Source organism: Corvus cornix, chromosome 2, assembly GCF_000738735.6.
Source record: "Corvus cornix cornix isolate S_Up_H32 chromosome 2, ASM73873v5, whole genome shotgun sequence".
NCBI lineage: Eukaryota > Metazoa > Chordata > Aves > Passeriformes > Corvidae > Corvus > Corvus cornix.
Genome location: NC_046333.1, coordinates 47,890,517 through 47,906,121, shown reverse-complemented (window position 1 = coordinate 47,906,121; position 15,605 = coordinate 47,890,517). Strand labels below are relative to the sequence as shown.

The following is a 15,605-nucleotide window of genomic DNA, read 5'->3' as shown; positions in this document are numbered from 1 at the left end:
GTAAATATACACAGGCTGGTACTAATACTAATACAGTATGTAATTTTAAACATTTAAAACATTCTGAAGATGATTAAAAAATAGTCTGTGGATGGTGATGCCCACAAATCCTTTCTTGCATGTTAAATGTTTAATATCCCATCAGGTCCAACAATTACTATGTATTTACAGTAAATTGAATGAAAAGGCAGTTAGGAAATATGAAAAAGGATTGTTCTCAAGAAAAATTGTTTTATAGGTATTTTGAGTGGAAATAAATCAGATTTCTATCCTTCATGAGGCTAGTTATCTGCTAAAAATATTTGTGAAAATTATGATTTTACATTCATGTGCATATCACAACAACTATGCCTATAATATGAAAAGAAAAAGAAAAAAAGAGAAGTTTAGTGGTGCTAAGGCTAAAAAGTTGGGCCAAACTGATCCTTTTTGCAGAAGTGGTGCAAAAAAATCAATAAATGATTGTATTTATCATTACAATAATTGTTATTAATATATGAGAGAACTTAAAATATAGTCTGTGCCTAAAAAGGATTTTACAAGGGCACAGTCCAGCAGGCTTGCTACGGAGAGTAATGGCTCTCTGCTGTGATTTGTAGAACATAGTTTCCTGGCACTAGCTTCCTCAAAAACAAGTGTTTTTAAAATACATGATTTATCCCATAGAATTTAGGGTGCTGGGGTATAAAGTGCAATATGTAATTCTGCTGTTGCCAGACTTTATTTATGTTACATGCTATGAAAGGATGACAAAAGGGAATAGTGTGTTTTGTAGTGACAACTTTCCTATTCAGAAATCATAGGATAAGAACTGCTGTGATAAAGGAGACTATTATATATCAAAAAAATCAAATCCCACAGACATTGAGGCATTCCTTACTGTTTGTCTCTCTCATCTTTACTACCTGAGCCTTTGATGGATGAGTGCACTTGAACTTTAGTCAGCTCTATGTTATCATGCAGGGAAATTTGAGGTGTCTAGAAATAAGTCTCTCCTAAAAAAGAGTAGAGAACTGTTACTGGGCTTGTTCTTCTGATGCCTTGAATGCTAGACTGATGACATTTTACTTATAGCCCATCTCTGTTAGATGCCTTTATTGAGTATAAGCCCTCATTAGTCTCTCAATTTAAGATTCATCACCATAAAAAGTGGAATGGCTGCCTCATTATCCCTAAAGAAATCAAGTCAACCTTCTTTATTAATCTATAAGATGCATCTTTCCCCCTTTGTCAATAAATTTCTTGTTTTTAATTTATAATTAATTTCTAAATTTCCTGGTTGTACACCACCAATTCAAGCATCAAACCTGACAGAAGAGATCCAAATCTCTGATCCTGCAAAACCAGCAAAAATAGCTTTTGTGGAGGTATGCACACCTTGCTCCTGCTGCTGTTCTTTCATGAAACCTGAAATAGGAAAATTTTGCCCTCAAGAGGACCTCACTGTTGTTGGCTCTGTAAGTTACTCTAGAGAAACAAATCACTTTGAGGCAATTTGTTTTGAGTCATGTGCAGTATGAAACCCCTGAAAGCACAGCCAGGGATGTTGCTGCCTTCTGAGCAGAGTGCAGAGAAGTGTGGTTGAAGGTGCAGATCAGCGTGCAGAAGACCTGCATGTGTTCTGCCACTAGCCATAATGTCTGCCCATGAGCAAATTGCTGAATCATTTTGCGTCTCCAGGCTCATATGCAAACTGAAAATAACAATTCTGTCTTGCATGTTTTTGACCAAAAGTGTTGTTAGTAAATGTACTTATGTTGGTCCAGGAGCTGCAGGAAAAAAACCACAGAATATAGCAAAACATTTCCTCTGAAGTTTGTGTCCCTCAAAGTTAAAGGTACCATCTACAATTATTGTCATTAAAATATATTATTTAAAAGAAAAAATAATAATACTTTTAAAAAACAAGCAAAGCCTCCAAACAACAAACCTTAGCCACACTATTTACGCATCCCTTTTCTGCATAAGCTCACATCTTCACTTGAGAAAGCAGTTGAAGAAACAGTCCTATGTCAAGATGATGTCAACAGAATAAACAAAATTACTTGGTTGAGTGACCTGGGGTAAGAAGATTTTGCCTGAATGTTCATCCTAGTGTGAGTTTTTATATACAAGATGACACTTATTAGAAATCATTTAGATTAAAAAAATAAGACCAAACCAAACAATCTGAAACCACAAATAAACTCTCAGCAAAATTGTGTGAAGTAAAATGTGTGGCACCACAATTTTATTTCCTAAAAATCAAGTACTGCTGAGAAACCAATATTGGCATGATTGCTAGAGAGAAATCTCAATAACTAAGTCACCACATTTATACACAACTGTGAACACATTGTGACAGCCTGGGCAGCCTCTGGTTAATGAGCAGAAAGACTGAATAATCCTCTAGGTCAGGATGGAGCTGCCCTGCATCTGCCCTTGTTGCACTTTAGATTGCAACTAAGTGGAAGGCACCCGCCAGATATTTGCTATTTGCTTTTAGTTTTTTTCCCTTTTACAGAAACTAATAATTTTTAAATAAGAATTAAATGTATTTATGTTAAAATTATATATATTTCAGTGTGATTATTAGCTTTATTTGCAGACAAACATCATTAAAGCTACCACATGCCTATTTAACAGAACCATTCAAGTCACCCACAGCATTGCTGATCAGTCTCTCCTAGGTCTTTACAGAAATTGTTCTGTCTCAATCCATCATCTAGAATTTTAATGACTCATTTTTTTGACAAATAAGTGTCTATGACAGGAAATAGAAAGCACAAGGAATATTTACACTATGACATGAGCTCCCAAGGGAGTCTGAATAAATATTTTAAGTTGGATTTCTTAAAATCGCTGTGACCTTGCTTTCTAAGATCAGAGTGTGGATACATTTGTTTGTGCAAATATCTCAGCAGAGGCTAGCAATCAATATTAAACCAGTTTGGAAAAAAAATTATTGTAAGAGCACAAAACTAATAAAAAACCCCCAGCGCAATTAAAACAGAATCTATTTTTTTTTAATCTGAGTCTGAAATTACTATGCTAGAAATGTAAAATACATAAATAATCTTTCCTTTGGTAGAAAAACAGTAGAGTTGATGTTACTATTTGCATATGAGAACTTTTGTTCGTCCCAAGACACCTCAGATGGTCCCTACTGGCCTGGCCTTGCAGACCTCCAAAGCCTCTGGAAGCTCTGTGGGAGTCAATGGCCTTAGCCCATAGTTAGTCTCCAGGTCTTGAAGATTTACACATAATTAAAAGAAGTTTATCTCCAGAATTTGAGATTTTATTAGTGATCTTATCGTGGAAGTTAAGGGGGAAAATATTGGAAAGGATTAATTGAAAATGTCAAGCCTTTTCCTCTGAGAATAAATTCTTTTTGACTAGAACAGGAGATAGTTAACTTCTGAAAAGCATCAAGACTGATGATTTTGTCTATATAGCATTGACCTGGAAGCTCAGCCATTCAGACTAATAAATCAGGCAATTTATATTTAATCATTAACTAACTCCCGAGCTGAACAGCTGTTCAAAATTAGAAATGGGTCACCCCGGCCAGGATGACATTACAGGCAATCTATAATGCATTAGAATAAAATTATAGTGATTTTTAACTGTCTGGAAATTTATTACACTGCATGTTCCAACTCTTAAACCCTTGTTAGCCAATGTCACAAGTGATTTATGGTGCTTGGCTGGTATGGTAAAATTACTGAAGATTTAAATAGACAATCATTCTATGTTTAGCAAATCTTCAAATTTCAAAGCTCTTTTGGAGAATGAGGTGGGTGCTCTTTATTGTTTATGGCTTACCAGTCAGTGACAACAAGAAGAGAGAATGGATAAATCAAAAAGCCCTCTTGTAAATTAATGGATTTATTGTCTTGTTGCCCTCAGTTAATGATTTAAAGAAAAATCCAATGACTTCTGTAGGCAAAAATGAATGTCTAAAATACTTCAAAACAAAACTGCTACATTGCAAAGATTGCTGTTAGAGCCCTCAACAGGAGTGGTCCTTTACTTGTCAGATGTTGGGCATCTCTGATGAATGGAACTGGGGTTTAGGAGGCCTTCACACACCAAATTCCTGTGTTTATACTGTGAAGCATATACATGCTAGCTCTTTTAAGCAGCATACTTTGATTAAAGATACTTCTATTTTCTTAGTGGATCGTCTATATTCCTCTTTTATAACAAAAGCCTTTGAGTCTTCTGTTGTCATTAAATTCTATGTCTGTCTTCATGAGATTGAATGTTTAACCATTTCAGTAAGTATTTAGGATTTTTCTGAAAAATATAAGTGGAAAATACTTCATAAATATAAAATGTAATGATTATTTTGTTACTTTGGTTTTTTACACAGAGAAAATTATTTTTTAAATGAGAGTGAGTTGTTATCTGAGATTGATTTTATAATCTGTACAGCTTTCAAGAATGAGCACATTTAAGAGTTTTCTTTTAAGCTCTTAAGCAGCTGACACCAGCAAAAAAACAAGCATTTAATATCAAATTATATTAAGTATAGAGCATACTTTCTGTTCATGATTGCATCATGCAAAGGACTGGAAAAATATTATTTGATTACTATCATTTCTCTGAAAAACAGCTGTCTGTATGGGCAGTGGTAAATGACTGTCCTTATAAGTAGTTCTGAGGTGTTTTCTTTCTTTCATCCTGGCCCTTTCTCTGCTTCAGTCACTGGAGAATGATTTCCTGAGGTTTCCCTAAAGCAAGTGAACAGACTATGAAACTTTATTTTATCTGCAGTGTTTCAAACAGTACAAACAAATAAGAAAGGTTATGGCAGTTTATCCCTATTTTACATCTAGAATTTTATCCATTTGAAGATGACTCTAATGGGTGATCAATTTTTACCGTCCCCTCCATGCTGAAGCTATTTGAGCATGCATTCATGCATATGTTCATTCCTTTGCTGGGAATTGTACACACAGAACAATCAAAGCATAACATGCCAAATACTGCTAGTTTGGGGCTTATGCCACGTCACAAATCCTGACTGAAAAAGAGAGGATCCACATCTTAAATGTTAACTTTCTTTAAAGAAGATGTTTTCATTTTTCTGAAACTGTTTAATAACCAGCTAAAATTTTAAATAGGTGGTGGGCTGTCTTTACACATAACTGGAATAAAATAACAGGCTCCCACATAGCTGCTTATAATAAATCATCAATATCTAAGACCGTTCCTGACTATTCATCCTAAATATCCCAGGGTTAGTATGTTAAGATGAAATCTACAGAAGAACAGGGGAAAACAGGGCTCTCTGTGGAAAAAAAAAAATTATGAAGAAAGCAATTCTGAAACTAAACTTTGACAGAATCATTGCAGCTGGAAGGAACCTTCTGAGATAATCTAATCCATCCCCATTGATCAAACAGGACTGGTTGGGCCAGATTGTCCAGGACCATGGAAATTCCACAGCCTCTCTGGGCAGCCTGTGTGTTTGGCCACCCTCATCTTTTCTCCTGTCAAAATTCCAAATCATTGCAGCCTTAGCTGAGTGAGATGTCTGTAGCTAGTAGGTAAAAGAAGACAGACAAATAAGAACAAAAAACCCTGCAAATCTTCACAGAACCATAGAATGGTTTGGGTTTGAAGGGACCTTAAAGACCATCTAAGTTCTAAACCCCCTGCCATGGGCAGGGACACCAACTCTACTGCCTTTCTCCTCCCTTTAGAAAAAAAAGTGTGAAACAAAAAGCAGAAGTGACATCTTTATTGAGGTTGAAACAGCTTTTTCTTCTTCTTCTTTTTTGTCTTCTAATATTCTTGTTTCCTTACCTTTTCTCAATGTTGCTGGAAATGCTTCCACTGGCAGTAGGACACCAGGTGCTGTAAATATTAGAGTGTGTCCACCATGCTGTATCTGATCTAGACAGAAGCACCAATTACTGAAACAGAATGTTTGACAAAGGCTTCTATGGTATTGTTTTCAGCTTCAAAGATTTCAAATCACCACCATAAATTCTGGATTGCTTCCAGCTTTTGCAGTCTTTGGAGTGTATCTCTTGCTGACAGAGTACTCCTCCTGTTGTACTTTTGTGTGCTTCTGGTTAATAATACGGAGATTAAACATTCTGTCTCTTCCATGGTGCTCAGGAGATAACATTTTCCAATTTTGCTTTGCAGTCCAAAAGCACGTGTTGGAGCCAGTCCATCAAGAACCTCAAAGCACAGAAGAAGACTTTTATGTGGTGACATCATATTGACAGCAGCATTTATGTCTTACTTTAGACCCCTCATAAAACGATATCACCAGGAACCAAAGGGACATTTCATGACTCCTTCTCTAAAGGTAAAAAAAGTAAAATATTCTGTACAAAAAGGGAGTCTCCAGTGGAGTGTATGGTTTGTTAAAGTTGCTGTCTTTCAAAAATTTGAAATACAGATCTATATATAAAAGTGCCTCTTAGAAGGTATTTGTTCTCCAGGACACATGTATATATATGCATGTGTATATATATATGTATATATATATATATATATATAGTGTGTGTGTGCACACAGGCATACTTTCCTCAGATTACAGGTATCTTTAGAGGGAAATGAAAGAGAGAGGTTCTGTGCCAAAAGAATATCCCTTCCCTTTCCAACTCTCAATGCCAAAGTCTGTTCTTTGTGACAGCTTTGTAAGAGCAAGTGCTGTAAAAATGGTAGAGCTGTACAGAGAGACCTATTCTGCTTAGATTTTAGCTCTGGGAAGAGCATGTAGTTGTGATAATTCCCATTTTTCTGCATGCAGAGGAAACCGTGATAGTACTCAGTAAATGCATAGAAGTTCCAATCCTTACAGTTGTCTCTGCAAAGCTTTCTCCATCCTTACTTGTGAAGCTTTGGACAATTCCTTTCTTCCTTATTGCAAATGCTCCCCACCTTCCCACTTGTTTCATATTCCTTATGTGCATTATATCATGATTAATTCATTTCTTGTCAGAAATATGTGAAATGGGCAGCGCTTACCTTATTTTCATTTCATAGATCTATGACGCAGCAGGTGAGCTGAGTTACGAGGACCTCTGGAAATACAGTTAAATACAGCTTCGAGTTTCCAAGGTCAGCTCAGAATTGTGGGGACATCTCTTTGTAGACATTTGCCTTGTGCTAGAGTTTAGCAGTCACTTATTTGTGTAGAGCTTTCCTTTATCTGAAACCTGTCCTTTTCGACCAAAAACTTGTTTGCAGATAAAATCCTTTCTCAGAAACCTCCTTCTACCTTGCAGCCTAGTTCTGATAGGTAGAAAAAATTGCCCCGTATATTTTCAATAGTAGGACTCTGGAAATAAATGTCATTCTTAACTCTTTTGAGACTCCTCTAAAATGGATTGAACACTTTTACGAATAAAAATAAAGCATACTTTGATTTTCTACTTTTTAAGATACTTTCACGGAACAGAAGTGAGACAAAATACCTCATTTCAGTTTTGTTTGTTTTCCTGCAAGTGAGGAAGAGTGGAAAAGAAGACACAAATACACTTGAAAAGTTATATTAAGATAGATGTTTATTAATAGTCCTCTACAGAAGGAACAGCAAGTAGTTCTATGCCATTAAGTATCAGCTTTGTGCAGATACAGTGACAATAGATGTACCCATATATGCAGATATTTTTCGTGCATTGTGTGAAAATTAATATTAGGAACCTGATAATACCCCAATGCTATTGTTTTACACAAGGAAGTATTTCAGCTCATGGAAATGATTGTATTGGTTGTCTTAGAGCCCACAGATAAAACAAATCATGTTTTCAGTCTTTTGATATATTTAGATGAATGTGTTACACATGGGAGATAGAAATGTTGCATGCTTGCAGAGGGGAGTGTATGCCTGCTGGGACCTTTGTGCTTGTATTTTCAGCACATTCATCAAAAATTAGGTTGATCTTGGGCTCAGAGATTAGAATCAAGGGTTAGACAATTTAAGGTGGTATGTGTTCTGTAATATGGTAACTATGACACTGTGCCACAGAAACTGCATTAGAGGTATAGTGTCATTCTTATTACTAATAATTGTGCAAATTTGGCTCAAATTAAATATATATAATGCTTTTCATTATAAATAACTGTCAGATATACATGAGGGGTTTTTTTGTTGTTTCAGTGCACACTTCTAAAAGAAGATCCAATCTAAAAGCCAGTACTGAGGACTAGATGAGTTCAGGGAGAAGGAAAATTTTGATGGAAGAGTTTTTAAGATACTTCTGAATGGGGGACAAGATAGTTCAGGCTTAATAGTGATGATGCAGTGCTTTCCTTTATTTATGGCTTTTGAATTCAGTCCAAAAATCACTAATAAGGAAGCCTGGAATAACACCATGAAAGAATTGGTGGGGGTTTGCCCTTTGCTTCAGGAAGGAAAAAATTAATTCCAGGCATCTGGTATAGCTCTTCTATTATGCTTCCTCCAGCCCTTCTTGTTTGTTCCAAATAACTCACTTATTCACTCTCTCTTACTCTGTTGTGCTTCATGAGGCATTTCCCTTCCCAGCCATACCTGTCTGGTAAGCACTGATTTCAGGTGTTCCATTTCTGTTTTATTTCATCTCCTTGCAAGTGCCTGTGAGAGGCTGGCATCCAGCAAGCATGGCTGTGAGATGGCTGCTCTGTGGCAGCCTCCTCCTTAGTGCAGGGGCACTCACACGAGAGCATTGCTGCAGCTGGTGCCCCACAGGGAGCTCCACGGCTGCCTCTGCCCCCAGAGATGGCCCCATTCTCTGCCTTTTGAGTGAACTGAACTATATTAATAAGGTGCCATGGGAATCCTGCTTTTATATTTTTTTTTTTTTTGTGGATAAATACTGATTTATGTTCCAGAAATAGCTGCTCAAGAGCATACATAAGCATTGAATTTGCAATATCAGAGTACACTGAAATGTATAATATATGGTGCATTTTTAACTTTATTGAACTATAAATATTTTTATGAAGTAAATGTCCTAAGAGAAAACACTTTTTTTAAATCTGTAATAAATATGAAAAACTGCTTCTTGTCACATTTCCTAGTACTTTCTTTTCATCTGAAACTCCACAGGGATCCTCCTTACTTTTCGGCCTTACTTGAATTTATATCCCTCCAGTTATCTTGTGCATTGCACTGAGTCATGTCTTGCTACTTGGTAACCTTGCTGGATGATTGTATTCCACTCTGATTCTAAGGCTGCTGTTCCTATGACAGAGGGCCTGGACCCAATTGCCACGTTGACAGATGATGTTATGACTGTGGCATGGAGTAACGAGGGTGATAGGATGTCAACAGAAAATGCCACTATTCTAACAAACTGTGAGTGCTGACTTCTGATGATAGATCCCCAGCAACAGGGAATTAAATGGATAAAGAATAAATATGGAGCTGACCTTAAAGTCATACGTCTAGGAAAGAAAGGAGATGTGCAAGCTGAAGAATTGGCTTTCACGTTTACTGCCTTCAAGTTCCCCTAATTTTTGCAAGGGATTGGTGTTTGTTGAAATGTACTTACTTAAAGAATTGAAATATTACAACAGTTCTGCTTATTTATCCATAGCATCATTTTCCTTTTAAAATCATGCTTGAAAAGGCATCCTTCTTATGTTCTTTTCAAGTCTTGAGCAGGAAATGAAGTGGAGGTTGAGGTGCATTTCTTGTGAGGGTCAAATCACTTTTTCAAAAGCTAAGGTGCAAAGCCTGATGGTAATTCCTTATTTATACTCTTCAGTTTAGTCAGCAGAACACAGCCTGCGCACCTCACATGTATGTGCAGTATTAAATGCAAAAGCCAATATTGGGTCATTTCCTGGTAAACAAACATGTTTTTAATTCTTATTGTTGTTACTGAATTATATGTAAGCTGATAGGACTAGCATGTAACTGATCTCCTCATGCATTTTCTTATCTTTGCTTAGAGTTAGGGAGATAATGGTCTATTTCAAAGGGGTTTCAGAGTTTATTTTACTAAATTCCAGATATAACACACAATTACACAGCAAATGGTCATAGTACTGCCTGATTTTTAAAATAGGTCTTAATCATCTGGCCTGTCTGTTCATTTGAATCAGCTCTTTTCCCTCATCTGTCCTGGTTTGTTTTTCATTCTTTTTTCAACCCTCAAAAATAATCATGATTTTTCTTTCACACTCAGTAATACCCTGCTCTGTGAAGCTATATTGAGCTATACCAGTGTCTGCCATGTGGGGCTGTACCCTCATATTTGCTTATAAGAAAAGCCCCAGCAATGCATTTTTTGTTTAATATGAGGAATAACAAGAGCATAGGTAGAAAGATGTTGAACTCAAACCTGTCAAACTCTTAAACACTGGGCAATTCTTTGTGAACAGTTTTCCATGGTTTAACCACGTGCTTTTAGAAAAACTTCGAGATTTATATTATATAAAGGAAATCCTTCTATAACCAGCATTTATCTAATATTGGGGGGTGGGAGGAGGGAATTTTATTTTTCATATAAAGTGTTATGAAGACCATTGAAAGAGCTTTAGCTTTTGATGAGACTGTACTAATTGAAAACGTGTGTGCCTCTATTGATCCCATGCTTGATTCTCTGCTTGGAAGACATGCAGTTAAAAAGGTAAGGTATGCATGCTTGGGTAATCAGAATTTTTCCATGACAACTGGATCTATATTGCTTTGATTGCCACATTTTGCTTAGTGCTTCAACTCTTCATGAAACAGATGATTTCTTTTTAAAATACAATGGCTAAAACCTGGTGATGAGTGGATATTAAAATGTTGGTATCTGCATCTGATTAGATAGCAAAATTATGTTCTCAGTTTCCAAACAGGACTCAAAATACTATATACATGTGTGTTTCTCAAACTCAAGTGGAATTCTTTACTTTTTTTACTTCAAAAAAGGAATAAAACAAGGTGGAGCGTATATTATAATTCGGCTCAAAAGAAAGGAAAGTATTTCCTTTCTGTGTTAGGCATCTATAGCAAGAGGGAAGGCGTTGGAAATGACAGGCTATATTTGGATTCAGCAATATAGGGTTTTCCAGCTGCAATATCAGCTTAGGAAAACTGTTCCTTCACTATGCTGTAATTGGTTTTTGGGCCACCCCTTGAAATAATGAAGTGGTTTAAAAAGGAAAAATAAATACAAATAAACAAAAAGCCAACCAAAGAAAAAAAACCCAAGCAAACAAACAACCTGGAAAGTAAGGCAAATGGGGAAAAACTGATATGGTAGAACACAGGGCAGAAATGGGTAAACCAGAGATGGGGACTGTTTACATTGGTATTTCTGCCAACCTCCCATGTATCAAACCAGTCCAGCTGATGCTGGTCACGAATTCATCAAGGCACATGTCCCAGTGGTGATAATGCCTGCTCAGTTCTACCCAGAAACCTGCTCTGCTGGCACCAAAACTCACATGCCCCGTTTTTCATGTGAGTGCCCCGAATACTCAAATTCAGGGCCTGTTCTGGGCTCTCCCTCCCAAGGAAAGGGTGAGCTCCATCCCAGAGATCTGCAGCTGGGCATTCCAGTAGGAGACTCAAACTGGGTAACACAAGGCTGAGTTAATGGGTGTCCTCCGTTCTGACACAGCAGTGGCAGGAGTGGTAGATGGTACAAGGGAAGGTAACCTTATGTTTTGACATTTTGGGTTGATGTCTGTGAATCTCATCTTTCATTCCCATGCTCCCTTTCTCCCTTATATTTTGAAAAATTGTCAAATTTAAAAAATATAATTAAAAATATTTTCTAAGGTATAATTTGGGTACCTTTAGATATACACTTTCAGGATGATAATTGGGAAAATAAAGGAGTTTGTACATGGTGCAAGAGAATTTCAATCTGTAATATCTTCCATAACTTTTCACAAAAACTTCGCATGAAATTGTTGAGTCCTCAGTGCAGATGTCAGCCTAAAGAATAATGTTGATTTGTGGTTGCTCGAGAGTAAACTTGTTAGACCTCATTAAATACTTCATCTGCTGAACTGAAGTGCCATGTCATTGATTCTGCTCAAATGTTAACTTATTTTTGTGTGAAAGTGTTCCTCTCTTCTATTCTTGTTTGCAAGCAACACATCAACAAGCTGGATTTTTCATGTTGGAGAATGTGATGTTTATTCTGATACAAAGCCAGACATCCTCCTGAGGCATTTCTGGATGGATCTCAAATGTTAGTCAAAGAGTGATTAGAGTGCTTGCACAGCTTCACATTGTCAAAAGTGAAAATATGAAAGAAATTATAAATAAAGAATTTATCTTATTTTGGTCAGGTTACCCAAGATTTTCTCTCTCCCTTTCCCCTGATATTTCAGGCATTTGTGCCTGCAAAGTAAATCTAGCAGTAAAAACCAGCCCAAATCCCCTTGTATACTTGAAGCTCCTGGAAGATGCACTCTTGCCCTGCACTGTGAGACCTTGAAATGATCCCCCTTTGTTGCATTTTTCTATAGCTGAATTTGAAGTACTTCAGAGTAAGAGCCTGCAGCTTGCTTTTCAGAATCCATAGTGAAGAAACTCTAGTGAAAATTAGAATTATACTAGTCTAAAAGAGAGATCAGAATTTTCACAGGCTAACAGATCTTTAAGGCATGAGACAGGGGGATGGGAAACAACAGAAAGAAGTTGGATTGAAAAGGACAAGGGTCACAGCAATCTAGTTTGGCATTTACTTAGCAAAGGCTTCCATGTAGCACAATGCAGATGTGTACATGGACACAAAAGCAAATATATGAAGGTATTGAAAAATAGGTTCTTCTGCTGAATATTTTAGGCAGCGTTACATGACCTGGCATTCTGTGCCTGGCTGAAGATGCACAAGTCACCTTTGAGGGGCACTTGTGTGTGTGTGTATACATAAATATATATATATATATACATGTACATATTTACACACCACAATATATATATACATACACAATATATGCCCCATTTATTACCAAATAAGCAGAGTTTGCCTCATTCCTGATTCATTCCTGTCATTTGTTTATTTTAGTAGTTCTGTCAGGTACTTTGAATTTTTTTTCCTAATAAAGAAAGACTAGAAAGGTATTTGTGATAGATATGGTGCAGTCCAGCAGTTGAAGTTCATTAATAATTGGAATGTTGCAGAGTATGAAGTAATGAATACTAATTACTCCTTTCATGTCTGACAGCACCCCATGGACCAATACATCAGCCCAGACTTTAATTTGGTTCTAGTAATGGTTTCATCAATAGTACATTAATTCTGTGTTTGAAAAGATGTACAGTTGAACCTGACCCACACAGTAGATACCACTGTCATAAAATGGCCACATACTGACAACAACTGGATAATTACAAATAATTAAATCCACTGAGCTTCAGACAATCCTAATTTTAGGTAAAATATATCTTATCATATCAATCGACAGAAAGCATAGCAAGGGAGATTTATCAACTTGTACTCCTTCCAAAGCAAATTTACTAGCCTGTTTATTAGAGAACTTGCTGATCTGTGAAGCACTTCATGAAAGTACCTCTCCCCTTCCTTCTTTGCAAGATGGTTCTTATGTTGCACTCCTGGATATTCTGTAACACCAGCTCCTGGTATTGTTTCCGAATGAAGGCCGAGAAAGAAATTCTCAGCCTTGGAGAACTTCAAATGGATAAATTTATATTTTCCTCAAAACCAGGTGACCACAGGGTGAACTAAAGGTATTTGTTATCTCTGAAAAGCAGACTACATGCTTAAGTGCCTTAGTATATATCTAGAAGCCTAAAAAATTTTAGGTGTTCAAATAAGTATATATTTTTATATAATTTCGGAGCTGCAAAACTGCTCAGTTTTTTCTAGTGCACTTTAGACTGTGGCCTTCTGTTCAAAATGTCTTTAAAATGCTACGATTTTTGTTAAAATATTTCATGATATTTGCTTTGAGAAGCAGAAGAGAAGGAAAAATAATCAAGGAATTTTAGGAAGATCTCAGTTGTAGTACATAGCTTTATGTAAACATGGAAGCCATAAGAAAAATCGTAAGTATAATTTGGGTGCAACGTATTAGCAACATATGCAAAAATTATTCAAGATGCAAATAGCTTTTTTTGGAGCAGATAAATCAAGCCATAATAGTAAACAGGTATTATTTCTACATGGTGTTGGGTTTTGGCCCTCACCTGCGATAAGAGGAACAATGCCATCGGTTTGGTATGGATGGCCCTTAATATTTGAATTTTACCTCTGTGTGTCCTATCCTGTTTCCCCAGCACCACTCTTTTGGAAGTCACTGGCTATGAGCATTAACTATCACAGATCAGTGTAATTTTGGCTCACAGGAGAGAAGACAGAGGAATAAATTCCCTGTTCATAAGGCTTCTATTTGCATTTGCATGAACTGTTACACTTGCTGAACTCCTTTGCACAAAGAGGTAGTCATGTCTCTTCAGCTGCAAGATCAGATTATTAAAAGATTTTTTAAGATCTCTTGAAATCTGATTTATGTGCAAATGTAGCTTGTATGAACAAGTTTCCATTCTTATGAGGCATGACTATTATTCACGGAACAGCAAGAAAATTTGCTCCATTTCTCCACAGGGAGAAGCTTTCCTTGCCTTGAACGTCTCGCCAGCTGTGCAGCTTCAAGGCAGTGCTTTTCCCACTGAACTAGTTTGACCAACTTGCACAGTTTGCCTACTGAGATTGCCTAGTAACAGCTCCACTCTGTGCTTTTTTTCACCTGATTTATTCAACTTCATTTTCTACGTTACTTGTTGGGGTTTGCAAGTTGGTTCCAGAAGCTTTTAATTTTAAGCAGCAGGAACTGAATGAAGGCTCCTCTGGAAAATGTGTTTATCCCTCTTTCTTCCCACTGAAAAATATTATTTCCCTTTCCTTTCCTGTCCAAAAATTTATCACTTTTTTCATTCTTGCTGAGCTGATCCAAAACATCTCTCTACAGGAAGCTATCCTGCCATTCTGCCATTTAGAGTTATGGTGTGTTTTGGAGAACGTCTGCCCTGAAAGGTATGCTTTAATTTTGTGTTGCATGAAATTGTCTGCTAAGAAAAGATTTTGCATAAACTCTCGAGCCATTTCATTATATGAAGTCATGTTCCTATATTCAAAATTTCTCACCTTCATGAGTTCCTGTCCTTGAAAGACCTAGGCATTGTTACCTTAGGCAGAACATACACTAGGGAATAGCAGGTCTTTGTGTCAATCAATCAGGTTTGACAGATCAGACAAGATGTTACACTGGCCCTAGTCTTCTCACAGCTGAGTGCTCATGTTATCATCTGGAATTTATTTGGTTTTATATTTGCTTTTGCAAAAAATAATTTATCCTCAAGGCATATACAGGGTTTTTAAAGCTTTGTAAATCCTTTTTGAATCCCTTAATCTACTTTATTTCAAAATCTATGAGAATTTCAACACAAAAAAAAACCTAGTGGGGAACAATCTCTCCTTAATTTACTTTGTTCTTAAATACCAGGGAGTTGGGACTCACATGAAAGATGCTCTGTCTGTTCCTGGGTAGAGTGCTGCATTAGTTCCATCCATTCTATCTGCCTCAGCTGATGGAATGGGATATCATGAAGAAAACATTGCTAAAAGTAGAACTTGTCCTTAGAAATTTATTTGGTGACTATTTTTTTATGTTCCTTCTATCATGGACTTCCACTATTCATGCCT

General features: G+C 36.7%; 1 protein-coding gene across 1 annotated transcript in view; it reads left to right on the top strand.

Annotated features, from left to right (window-relative positions):
* The window catches only part of DNAH11 (dynein axonemal heavy chain 11), a 112,409-nt gene that overhangs the window by 55,409 nt on the left and 41,395 nt on the right, over positions 1–15,605 (top strand). Inside the window, 4 exon segments of the mRNA XM_039569365.1 lie at positions 6,142–6,198; positions 6,200–6,316; positions 9,163–9,399; positions 10,458–10,570. Of these exon segments, the coding sequence (XP_039425299.1) occupies positions 6,142–6,198; positions 6,200–6,316; positions 9,163–9,399; positions 10,458–10,570 (524 nt within the window).